General features: G+C 30.9%; 1 protein-coding gene across 1 annotated transcript in view; it reads right to left on the bottom strand.

Annotated features, from left to right (window-relative positions):
- LOC134696364 (glutamate receptor 2-like) overlaps positions 1-12,865 on the bottom strand; it is a 32,189-nt gene that overhangs the window by 6,696 nt on the left and 12,628 nt on the right. The window contains exons 2-12 of the mRNA XM_063558096.1: positions 11,552-11,740; positions 10,428-10,670; positions 9,203-9,423; positions 8,459-8,512; positions 6,740-6,886; positions 5,824-5,997; positions 4,675-4,785; positions 4,203-4,325; positions 3,480-3,725; positions 2,307-2,656; positions 44-242 (exon numbers count right to left, since the gene is read on the bottom strand). Coding sequence (XP_063414166.1) covers positions 44-242; positions 2,307-2,656; positions 3,480-3,725; positions 4,203-4,325; positions 4,675-4,785; positions 5,824-5,997; positions 6,740-6,886; positions 8,459-8,512; positions 9,203-9,423; positions 10,428-10,670; positions 11,552-11,740 — 2,057 coding nt within the window. The remainder of the gene's footprint in view (positions 1-43; positions 243-2,306; positions 2,657-3,479; positions 3,726-4,202; positions 4,326-4,674; positions 4,786-5,823; positions 5,998-6,739; positions 6,887-8,458; positions 8,513-9,202; positions 9,424-10,427; positions 10,671-11,551; positions 11,741-12,865) is intronic.

Raw genomic sequence — 12,865 nt, 5'->3', positions numbered from 1 at the left:
ATTTTGATATATGCCAAGCGAAATCATAGTTAAAGATTCATACCTCAAAGAATTTCTCAGTAGCACCACCTTTGTATGCACCATACTTTATTTTAGTCTGACCTACTAAATCATCAGCACCTCGAATAGGTGTCAGTAATCGTTCAATAGTTAGAAAAGCTGCTAAATTAGCAGTGTATGAAGATATAAGAATAAGTGTAAAAAACCACCATGCACTTCCAACTACTCGACCGGAAATGGACCTGCACAGAAATAGAAAAAAGATTAGGCATTTACATACATGTAAACATTTTCCCTCATAGTACAATAATATAAAATAAGTTAAAGATGCAAGAATATTCGAAAGAAAACAAAAGTCCTTCAGAAACACTTCGTCTATTGAAAAGCATGTATAGTATTTAAAACTAAACCATATCTTTACATTAAACATGCATGGTTCAAATGAGGGTCCGGATGGGGTTAACAGAATAGAACATACTAATGGACCAAGAGATAGGAAATAATTAAGAAAGAACAGAATAAAATAGACCAAAAAAACAAAGAATAAAGAATAAAGTGGTACTAAATTATGAAACAATAGAGTATTATAGGCACACAAAAATGAAGAGGAAAAAGGACAGAAATAAATGAATCATCCCGTGAACCTTTTTATAAACTGTTAACATAATACTTACCATGTTATTGTGTCGTTTAAACACAAACAGAAATAAGTGTTTGCATTATTCGTTATGATATGCATCCAGACTTTGATATTTGCCCAAGGTTGGTTTTATTTGGCAAAGGCAAGATCAATATCTTAGATACAGTTTTAAAAGTTCTGGGTATGAAGTGCTTCCGGGTTATTTATAGCATCACTGATGAGACATAGAAACCCGGTATGAGCAAAATGATCTCATTCAAAATGAGGAAAACATGTAAATTATGTTGATAACAAGAATGATACATATTTGCTACTTTTCTTTACATTTAGTTTATCTTTAAAGAAAATTTAATGATCATGGATAGGATAAGTTCTCAAAAAAATATTGTTCAAAGTATTTTAGTTAAATATAATCTCATTTGTTTTAAACCGAAAGTCCAGATTTCTATTTTAGAAGGGTTTTCAATTTCTTCGTTTTATGCAAACATCACACGTAGAATTGCATTCTTTTAATTAGCTCATGAAATCTTTTGCAAAATATTCATTTTAATAAATAAAAAAATCATCACACAGATTCATATTTTATCAGGGAATTTATTATTCTCTTCAAGAATTCGAAGAAGACTTCAAAGGCTTCAAATCTTGGATGTCAGATTTTTCATATGAACTTATATAACATGCATTTTTTGCATAGTTATTGTGTTTGATTAATGGGTCTGTTTGTATACAAATATAATGTCAGTATATTTCTTGAGTTAGTATATAAAGTCATATTCAGTTATTAGTGTTATCCGATTAAAAATGCACTAGGGATACCATTGGCTTACATGGGAGAAGAGGGGTTAATTGGTGAAAAGAGAGGTACAACCCTGCCTTTTTTGCCTTTAATTATACATCCATGTTGTCTATTAGGATGAGATTGCGGTGTGATTGTTGGGAATTATAAAACTTGAAAAAGTGTATGTGATTAACAGTTAAAATGTGCAATAAAAAGTGCATGGAAATTGTTGGAGGTGATGTAAAAATTTAGAGGTCTACAAAAGATGATTGCATACCACTTGCGCATCTTACCTTATTCTGGAAAATTAAATGTGAAATCAATTACCATTCCTTTTACTGTGTGTAGTAAAAAAACAGATTCATACACATGCAACATATGCATACATAATTTAATTAGAAGTAAAGAATTGCAAAACTGAACGTGAACTTATGTCTGGCACAATATTTCAAATGTATGTACAGTGAGTGTTTTTTTTTTATCAAGCTTTTAATATCAAAATGACAAAAACATGCAATTCTGGTGAAATGTATGAGATTTAAAAAGTGATTCATTGAACGGCTTATTGAACAAAAATAATTTATACAGAATTCGAAGTGATTTATGATACATATTACTGTAAAAAAAGTAGAAATAGTTAAATAACATTATTCAAAAAGATATTCTTCATCAAGAGCATCAATACATGCATAAAAAACGACAATAATCTCAAATATAAAAGATAATGACATTCATGTCATGCTTTGTTACAACATTATTAAGAGTGATATGATAAAAAGGGAAGATATATATAAACATATTCATATTTATATGCATCTATATATACAGACAATATGGAGCTGATTATGTTTATACGCATGTATAACCATCTGATATATCGAGACCAACCTTGGGAATATATCAGATCCCTGCTGCATTAATGCCCCCAAAGCAAACCATAAAGTGTTAGAAAAAGTAAATGCATTCGATTGATCTCTTGAATTTAGGATTTCTCTCCATTCATATGGGCTCCATCGTCCGACAAAGAATAAAACAAGACTGACTGCAAGGAAGCCGACCATTACACATATCCATACTTTAACATCTAAAGGATCCATGAAAGAGAAAACGCCTGGCTTTTGTTTATCTGGTTTCTTAATCATTATACTAATGCCCATTTGCATAAAAGGAGTTGTAAAATCAACAACTCTTTGTCTGTCTTCTGTGATTGTGAGTGATGACAAGGCTAAGTCTGTTTCCTGAAATGAAAAGAGTTCGTTTTAACTTATGACTCTAGGTTAATGGTAACAGGACGTAAACGCTACCTACTTGTAATGTTTGTCAAATGACATTGAAATTAAAAGACGTAGAGAACAAATCCAAAACTCTTTATTATTGAAAGACAATTAGATGATTGAACGAACAATCTGAAATTTTAATGATGATAATTTTTTACAATAATAAAATTTAACCGCTAATTAAAGACGAGCTGTCTTCAAGAAAGATGTATAAGGGTCACATGCATGCTTAATGTTTTTACATTTTCGTCTTATCTTGATTTACTGGAATGTTATGAACTATTTACTAAATTTAAGGTGTTTGTTAAGTGTTTGATTTTGTTGTCTCTGTCTTGTATTGTGAAGTTTATTGCCACACAGTGATATTGCTACTCTGATATCCAACATAATAAACTGGTTTAAATCGTTTTGATTCGAGATCAACTGATCAGTAGTATGAAGACAAAACGATGCTCTAAAACAAATTGAAAGGCTGGTATATTTGATGAGTTGTTTATTGTGTCGATGCCGATGTTTAAATTTTTGTTCACGAGGCTATCACCTACATGTACCTAGTAGTCAGCTCAGCACTTATTATCAAGTGACATATCATTGATATGTTCATTTTCTGAAAATTAAAAAAAAAAAAAAAAAAAAAAGTCATTTTGTTCTATTTTGCATTTTTTTTTTGTACTTCAATTACAAAAATATTCCTTAATATATGACAGAATGAATATCATTGAAATACGTTAACATATTGTAAACGTACACATATTCCAATTGTGTTTATCCTACGCTTACTTACATTTCGAATCAATTCACCGACCATACCATTCCATGTAAAATCTTTCTGGCATTTCCCAAATTCGTTGTCTTTCACAAAATGAAACTTAAAGTTAAAGTCCGTTTTGTGTTCTATTAGGTATCGTTCCTTTACTTGTTGTATTAGTTCTATACAATACCCCTCGTATAATTTACCATCAATCTCTATGACGCCATCTGTACGTTTGTCAGTATGCGGCGAGGTCACATCTTGGACAAATGGTTTTGACTGAAAGAGGATAATTTTTTTTTATATTCAGTATGTATGACTAGTTTAATAGGAGATTTCAAAATGAAAACAAAAATTTCAAAATGAATCAATGCTATCAATAGATATAGGAAGATGTGGTATGAGTGCCAATGAGACAACTCTCCATCCAAATAACAATTTATAAAAGTAAACCATTATAGGTCAAGTTACGGCCTTCAACACGGAGCCTTGGATCACACCGAACAACAAGCTATAAAGGTTGTTTTAATTTAATTGTGAAATGTAATTTTGATCACAAGTATACATGTCAATCTGGCGTCATAAACGTTCCATATTTTACAAATCTTTTTCTTAAACTAATTTTCTCTGTTCAATATATTTTTGGCCCATTTTTTCTATTTTCTCTAAACCCCAACCAAACCCACGTTTTAATGTAGCTACCAAGCTATATGAACTACTTAACACATAAGCCATTATATAATTAAATATACGTACTATTTTGGTTGCAATTCTCCATGTCCTATTTGCATGAGTCAAAGATCTGTCCATTGGCATTCGGGAAGGAATATTGGTCTCAAATCTTTTCCCTGAAGGTCTATTAGGTGACCAATCACCAATCTTTAAAACAAATGTGTAAATTGATAAAAATTTCTTTCTCACTGCCTTCCGTATATCAATTTAGCAATTATGTATGCAGAAGTTGTTTGTTAACTCATACAATGTATATCAAATAAGCTTTTTTTTTTTTTTAAAGTAAATTGAAAACTGATTAATGTATTTTTATTTTAATACTAAAGGTTTCATGTGGTTTTTTTTGTTGTAATTTTGTTTATTATCTTTTTTTTTACCTTCTACAGCCATTTGATGGATTTTTGTAAGACTAGGAAACTTGAGATAATTATTCATTTCGAAATTACTACGCTACTTTCCTTCTCATTTAAACACATATTAAGAGAAGTGTCTGCACCTTCGTCAATTTAGACTTGTATCCCATTTGATGAACTTCTAAAGTGTAATCTTTCCGCAGCCCATTTGAATCGAACGCAACTTTCCCCGTTAGGCCTGCCGGTAGTTCAACCTGGAAAATAGTATTAACAGCTGACTGAGTAAAAAAGTAAAATTCCAAAAATACTGAACTCTGAGGAAAATTCAAAAAGGAAAGTCCCTTATCAAATGGAAAAAATCAAAAGCTCAAACACATCAAACGAATGGATATGTAATGTATCTCCTAACTTTAATACAAAAATTAAGTATGATTAACCTATCGAAAATAAACAGACAAGTAACAATTATCTTAAAGGTTTATTATATATATAATATTTCGTAAAAAGTACTAAATATTTGGTTCCAGAATTTTGATTAACTCTAATTAATGAATATAACATGCACTTTATAAAATTCGTGCGTATAAAGCGTTTTTTTCTGGATTTCTTCAACAGGAGTGCTCAATCGCAAACATTTGAAAACCATGGATCTTTCTGTGTTGTAATTTTACACTACTGTCACAGGCTAGGTTGAAGGTTTGTGCCTGTTAAAACGTTTAAACCCGTTGCATATGTATGCATCTGTAATAAGTCAGGAGCGTGTTGTTCTATAGTTGCCGTTTGTTGGTGTGGTTCATAGGTGTTTCTTGTTTATCCTATTTTAAATAGTACAGCAGAAGGTTAGTTTTTCTGTTTTAATTGTTTGTACTAGTCATTTTGGTGCCCTTTATAGCTTCTTGTTCGGTGTAAGCCAATGCTCCGTGTTGAAGGCCGTACTTCGACTTTGATTTTTTATATACCTTATGACTTAGACGCAGATTGTCTCGTTACTACTCATATCAAATCTTCTTATTTATAAGAACTCGTCACGCGAAAAGCTATATGTCCTACATGCCCAAACGGGACCTTCATTGAAACTCATGTAAGGTCAACTTTTACTGACGGAGTTAGAATGTTAGTTTCATAGTATTTTTTTAATCTATCATTGGAGAATTTAATAACAGTTTGTTATTGTCATGTCAGTACCCAAGCACTGACATCTGATTTGAATTAATATACCCTCGTGTTTAGTTGTATTGCATCAATTCAAACGTGTATGCACTATAAAACAAACGAGTATTACTGGTACATACCTGTTTCATTGATTTGGCAATAAGACTTCCACGAGTAGGTGTATCTTTTAAATCTTTTTTGTAACCTTTATTACATGTCGCTCCTTTAAATGAATGTGACAAGGAATCAGCCAAGTACTTATCTATTCCTTTGCCAATAAATCTCACAGCATCTATCATCATGGCTTTATCAATCTGAATCAAAAATCATTATTCTAAATACATAAGGATTATCAAAATGTTCAGACTAAACAAATGGTAAGTCATGATAGAGAGAAAGAGTACAAAAATTTCTGAAAAAAGATATGCACCAAATTAATTGCACGTAAAAAGCTTTTCTGGACTACGTTAACCGTTCTCCTTATGTTTTTGAATTTATAAGAATAATTTTGTAAATCCATAAAATTTATCGCAAGCAAATAAATAAATCATAAACAAACTAAATTTAATGTTTCATACATCTAAAAAGTCCATTTCAGCTAATGAATAGACACATTCAAATGCATGATTCTATTCCAGCAACTGCTTTGTGTAAGTTCACAAATAAACCATCGTTTTAAATATATCAAATTTTTACTTGTGATCTTAATTGTCAAAGTAAGCAAGACATGTTTTTTTTTTGTCTTTTCTGGTTTAAAAGTTTACAACACATTGTGTAATGATATTCATCCTTAATGTCAGCTAAGTAACAAAGCTGACACAATCTGTCATTTCTTGCCATTTTTTGTCATCTTTAATTTGGTTGCAACTGGCATTTATTAACGCCGCTATTTTTCGAGTAAGACTTATAATTGTTTACTTTTATAAATTGTGACTTGGATGGAGAGTTGTCTCATAGGCACTCAAATCACATCTTCCTATATCTATTTAGTATGTGATTGTCTATGTTTTCTTCTCATCCCTTTCTTTATTTAATATTCAATGACTATACACTTACCGTGAGTGGATTTAGATTTTGGTAAACTTTTCTATTCATGTCTGAATCTATTTCTTTAAAAGTTGCTGAGTGAGCGTTTAGCATGGAAAAGCCAGTGATGTTAACTCCACCATACGCAAAAGCACTAAGGTCAAGTTCTTGTATTCCCTGGGAATATTTAAAATAAAAAACAACATTATTATATACTTATCTAAGAAAAGGTAAACAAAAAATATGTTTAATCCCGTCACTTTCCTAGTCCAAGGTCTGGAGCCTGTAATGCAGTGTTTGTCGTTGGTTCATGTCTACCATACTTGTTTTATTTGTATTGTATTAATAAGGCAGTTAGTTTACTCGTTCGAATTGTTGCATATTTTTCATCATGGCGGGGCCTTTTATAGCTGACTGTACTGTATGGGTTTTATTTATTGTATAAGGCAGTACAGTGACAAATAATTCTTTTTTTTTTGTTCTTCGACATTTGAACAGTGCTAGTATAAACATTGCAATTTATTTAAAAAAAAAACAACTGTGTATTACTGTGTGACATGAATTGTCATTGATATTGTTATATTTATAATTTTACTGTTTACAAATTTTTGAATTTTTTGAAATACTAAGACTTTTCTACCTCAGGCATAGATTACCTTAGCTGTATTTTGGCAAAACTTTTAGGAATTTTGGTCCTCAATGCTCTTCAACTTTGTACTTTATTTGGCCTTTTTAACTTTTTTGGATTTGAGCGTCACTGATGAGTCTTTTGTAGATGAAACGCGCGTCTGGCGTATACTAAATTTAGTGCTGATATCTATGATGAGTTTATTTAGAACGTCAAGTGATGTATTTTTTTACAAAATGAACATGAAATGTGTACCAGTCCTAATTCAGTTTAATTGAAAGTACAAAAACGAATGTAAATGTTGATGCTTTGTCATTAAGGAATTCGCTGGGGAATTTTAATATAGTGGTAGCATTTGACGTTTGCTGTTTGCTGCTTAGTTTATAAATCAAAAGATTCAAAATTAGTCATTAGACCTTGAAGACAATTGCTAAAAAAAAAATTGCAATAGAATGTACAAAAAAATAATTATTATAATATTCTTGATTATTTTTTATGATATTACTTTTTTTTCATTTTGAAAATAGTATTGTTCTCTTTTAATTACACGTGTATTTGGATGCTTTCAATGTCAAATCAGTTAAATGAAATTAAAATCTTGACAACATTTTCCAGGAATGTTACAGTAGTTTGATATATAATTAAAAAACGAATGTTGCAAAATTGTCTTTTGTGATTAGTTTGAAAATGATGAGAAGGTCAAATACTAAAAACAAGATGAACCGTCATGGTGAACTTGTCAGAATTATAACTGGTATAAAGCAACAGAGGCGTTATTAATTGTAAAGCTATACGTAACTAGGATGATGACAATGTATTGGTATTAAACAAATAATTCCAGCAGATTAGGACTCGAGCATGTGATTCCTGTAGGAATATCACCCTGCTTTATATAAATCCGACACACTGAGCCTGAGTTTTACGTGTCAGTACATACTGTAACAGTCCGCAGGAAAATAGGACACCCTACTGGGACACGTAAACGTTATTTCGACTCATAACCGAACAGTCTGTAGGGAAAGTTACATATGACCTATTATCAAAAGATTAAGAATTGCATTTTTTAAAGAAATACATTCGTACAAAATGAAGTGTTAAAATAACTAGACAATTAAACTTACTAGTCCTCCCAGAATGTAATGATATTCATCTCTGTTCATACCAACATTGATTATCTAGAAAAAGATAAAATAGAAATGATAAAAATTATTACCTCTGACTGAAATATTATAACTGGACTTAATTTATTTGAACAACTAATGTGTAGAGTGGTGTTGCTAATAGAATCTGTAAACTAACTAATAGATACGATCCATGTTAACTCGTTGATATTTTGAATAAACTTATTCTTGTAGAGTATCAATTAAGCAACGTGGTAAAGTTTTGATTTTGGTTTGGAACCCGGATTTGTTTTTTTCTCAATCGATTTATAAATTTGGAACAGCGGTATGACTACTGTTGCCGCTTTTATCGATACTAACATTTCTCTAGTTTACATTGCTATATACTGTATGTATAGTTATGAGTATTCATGTTATCATTCTCTATCGGTACCATTTATCTATATTTTGGAATTGTACTTGATAAATACGTTGCAAATTTAAACTGATAAATTGAAAAGCCCCTTAAGTAAAGCAAGACCAAGATAAGGAATCAGGTCTATTATATGCATGAGAAAAATATTCATTCCTTTATTAAAAATAATTTCTAAAATTCTATAACAGCTATATTGGTGTTATCTTCCATTAAAGAAGTATCTTAGTGATACCCTCGGGGACTAATAGTCTCACAGCTATAATAAGGTCTCAACCCTGTGTTAATTATAAAATCAAAAGTGTCATCTTATTATAAGTTAGTTGAGTCACCTGTTCTAATGTAAGATTGAAAGCTTCTTTAGTAGACAGGTCTAGAATTATTCTCATATTACAGGCAAACTGCATATCGCTATCACAGTATCTATGTTTATCTACAGAACGTAAAACTGCATAGGAATCACTGATGTTGACAATCCGTTTAGGTCTCAGGGAAAATGATCTAGTTCCTAAACTTTTCTGTGCTCTATAGATTTCTTGAATTCTATGTAGACCTACAAAAGATGGATTTAAATATTGCTGTTTATTAGCAAACGTAAAGTGTCCATTTAGAGTGCTCGCGGGTCTAAATCATTTTTTTTTTAAATATAGGATTTCGCTATTTTTTTTTCTATAAAATCAACTTTATCCTATACTCAAAAGAAAAATTAAATAAAAATATGGGGACACCGTTCATTTAAGCCCACAATTGCCTTTGAAAGAGGCTTTTCATTTTTGTTAAGGTACTTTTTTTCTGTTGAACTAATTGGAGAGAAAAAAGGTAAAATCGAAATAAAAAATAACTAAATTACAGAAATCGTTTAAATGTTTACTAGTTTAGCTAAAATACACTACATTTGAAAATGATAATAAAAAATAGGTCACCAATGAGTTCAAAAAGTTATTTCAATGTTCATGCCAAAAAAAAAGGCATTTTTTCACCGAAGGCAGACAATTTGGAGGTTTTTCAATGATACAAATATTTTAGAGTCATCGGAGGCCAAAACGAATAGATTTTTTTGGTTGATTTTTGTATCATATCCATGATAAAGTAACAATAATGTAAAAATAAAATGTGTTATGAAAAAAAAAAAAATTTCTACCCTCGAGCCTCCTTCAGAAATGTATAATGTAGATTCAAAATTTAAAGGAATGTTGATGAACATTTGGATATGTGACCAAATTATAAAATATAAAGCTTAGTGGTTGCTCAAAACTGCAATGTTATCAGAGAAAATTTGGAAAATATCAAGTATACTTATTGAATAATTACAAGAGGAGTTAGCCTTTCCTCTTTCAGAGTGACAAAAAACGAACACAAATATAACATATAATATAAAGTGTCAATGTATTTTATGTTAAATACTAGAATCTAATCGGTATATCCACGTACAATGTATGATCTTAGTAAATTCGACATAAAAAACTGTAAAAACATCTGTGTAATGTTTTGAAAAGACTTATGCTAATTGCTAGGTGTCGCTTAGTACATGTATGTTCAAGAGTTTGTACTACTCACTTTCTTCCGAGTCGTAGACATAATACACAACTTTCCAACCAAAGTACTGAATATAATCGATAATAGCCCCAATAAATGAAGGCGTCATATCAAAAACATAGTCCGATGTGTGATTGTACCCAGGTCCTCTTGGTAAGACTATTGGAATTTCCAGGTTACTCGACATCGACTCGTAAACTTCCATAGATTTCTGTGATGAATCCGCAATAAACAGTATAATGTTCTTTGGTAGTAAATGGCATACTGAAAGATATAAGACTTAATATTGAATACACTCAAATACCTAAATTATCTCCTTTCGAATTTTTAGTCAATAATTAAGTAATAAATTGTTTGGAATTTACAGACAAACAAAAATGTGTCCATAGTACACGGATGCCCCACTCGCACTATCATTTCCTATGTTCATTGGACCGTGAAATTGGGGTCAAAACTTTAATTTGGAATTATAATTAGAAAGATCATATCATTTGGAACATTTGTACTAAGTTTCAAGTTGATTGGACTTCAACTTCTTCAAAAACTACCTTGACCAAAAACTTGAACCTGAAGTGAACGGACGCACAGACGGACGAACGGACGCACAGACGAACGGACGGAGGCACAGACCAGAAAACATAATGCCCCTCTACTATCGTTTGTGGGGCATAATAAGGTTGATTTAAAATAAATAGAAAAAAATGACTCATTAGAAATTTTTAAGTCTCATTTAGTTGTGTTCAATTGATGAAAACTATCATTTTTTCTTCTTGCGCCAAATAAAAAGTTTGAACAATAGAAAATTTCCTAAATCATACGTCAGGAAGTTTTTGCGCAAAATATTTTGTACATGTTCATGTACACCATACAGTTATATTAACAATTTACCTTTATGATAATTATACTAGTAACTTGAATTTTTTCCAACTTAAAGTGATGATTGATTTGAGAAGCATTGGGTCGAAACATGAAAAGTAAAAAATATGAATGATATATTAGCACTTGGAAAGGTAAATAATTTACCAAAAAAGATACAGTGAACTAGTATGAAAGAGTATATACCATTCAAGCGTGTATATATGTACATATTGAATGCATCTTTACATAACTAATATTTTTGATAGAAATAAGAAGTCTATAATTACTTTGCCTTGTAAGTTGGTAGCTGTTGTCTATGTCGGTGACATTATGTCCTTTACTCTTTAAGATCACACTATTGATATCTTGTCTCAGACTTTGGTCATTGTTGAAGGTTTGAATTGCATACTTGAAGGCATCGTCCATTCCTTGTCGGTCAATATAGTGCAGACTGGAATCCTGTATTAGTCCTATGTCTAATGTGAAAAAAGCATGAATTACTATTGTGTACGAATTGTCTAAAATGTACTTTATTTCATTGTATATGATCTTAGAAGCATATTTATGTACCTTTCCTGCAAGTGCCCCCGCTTTAAAGGGATAAATCCGTAATAAATATATATACTATATACGAAATAAAGATAACTTAGCCTTTATACACAGAATAGGCAGGCAATCTTTGGTAAAATTGTCATTTTTATTGATGCAGTCTGCTGGTATAGATATCATGTTTTGTTGAAAGCTTTCAGACTCTATTTGATGGATCATTAACTTCAAACTGCGCCACGACTAAATAAAATACAGATACACTAAGTTATAAGGGCGCTTAGGGAATAAGAAGCCATTTTGTGTGAGATAGCCTAAAACATCAATTTACAAACACATTATTAAAATATATTTGTATTCCACACCAAGTTTCAACAAGTACAATGGTAAGAAAGTAAATAGATATAGGAAGATGTGGTGTGAGTGCCAATGAGACAACTCTCCATCCAAATAACAATTAAAAAATTAAACCATTATAGGTTAAAGTACGGCCTTCAACACGGAGCCTTGGCTCACACCGAACAACAAGCTATAAAGGGCCCCAAAATTACTAGTGTAAAACCATTCAAAAGAACATCCGAGAGTGCTTGCACACGTATCGAAAGAAGAAAAACTATATATTGTATAATTTAAAAGATACATAATGATTTCAAGATATGATTCAACACATATCAGCTATAGCAAGTTTCCATGCTTGCAACGTTAGCGCATTTTCATCAAAGGCGTAACTTTTGTTTATGCTTTGAAATCTTCAAGACTTCTTATAACCATTCTTATCTAGACAAGAATTTAGAATAAAACGATATTTTAACAACATAATGAAAGAAACATGGATTGTGTAGATCCGCTACCATATATTTTACAGAATTTGTTTGATATATTAAAGTGGGGCCATTAAAGTTGTATCGAATAAAAAACAATACTGTTGGATTTTACGAATTTAGCCAGAATATGTTTATAAAGAGATCCGTGTTCCCAATCGTGTATTTGCTACCTTAATGTATGATACATGTTTTTAAAAATAAAAACAAAAGATTAAAAAAAAATCGAAAATT

Source organism: Mytilus trossulus, chromosome 14, assembly GCF_036588685.1.
Source record: "Mytilus trossulus isolate FHL-02 chromosome 14, PNRI_Mtr1.1.1.hap1, whole genome shotgun sequence".
NCBI lineage: Eukaryota > Metazoa > Mollusca > Bivalvia > Mytilida > Mytilidae > Mytilus > Mytilus trossulus.
This window is presented reverse-complemented; position numbering and strand designations above follow the sequence as displayed.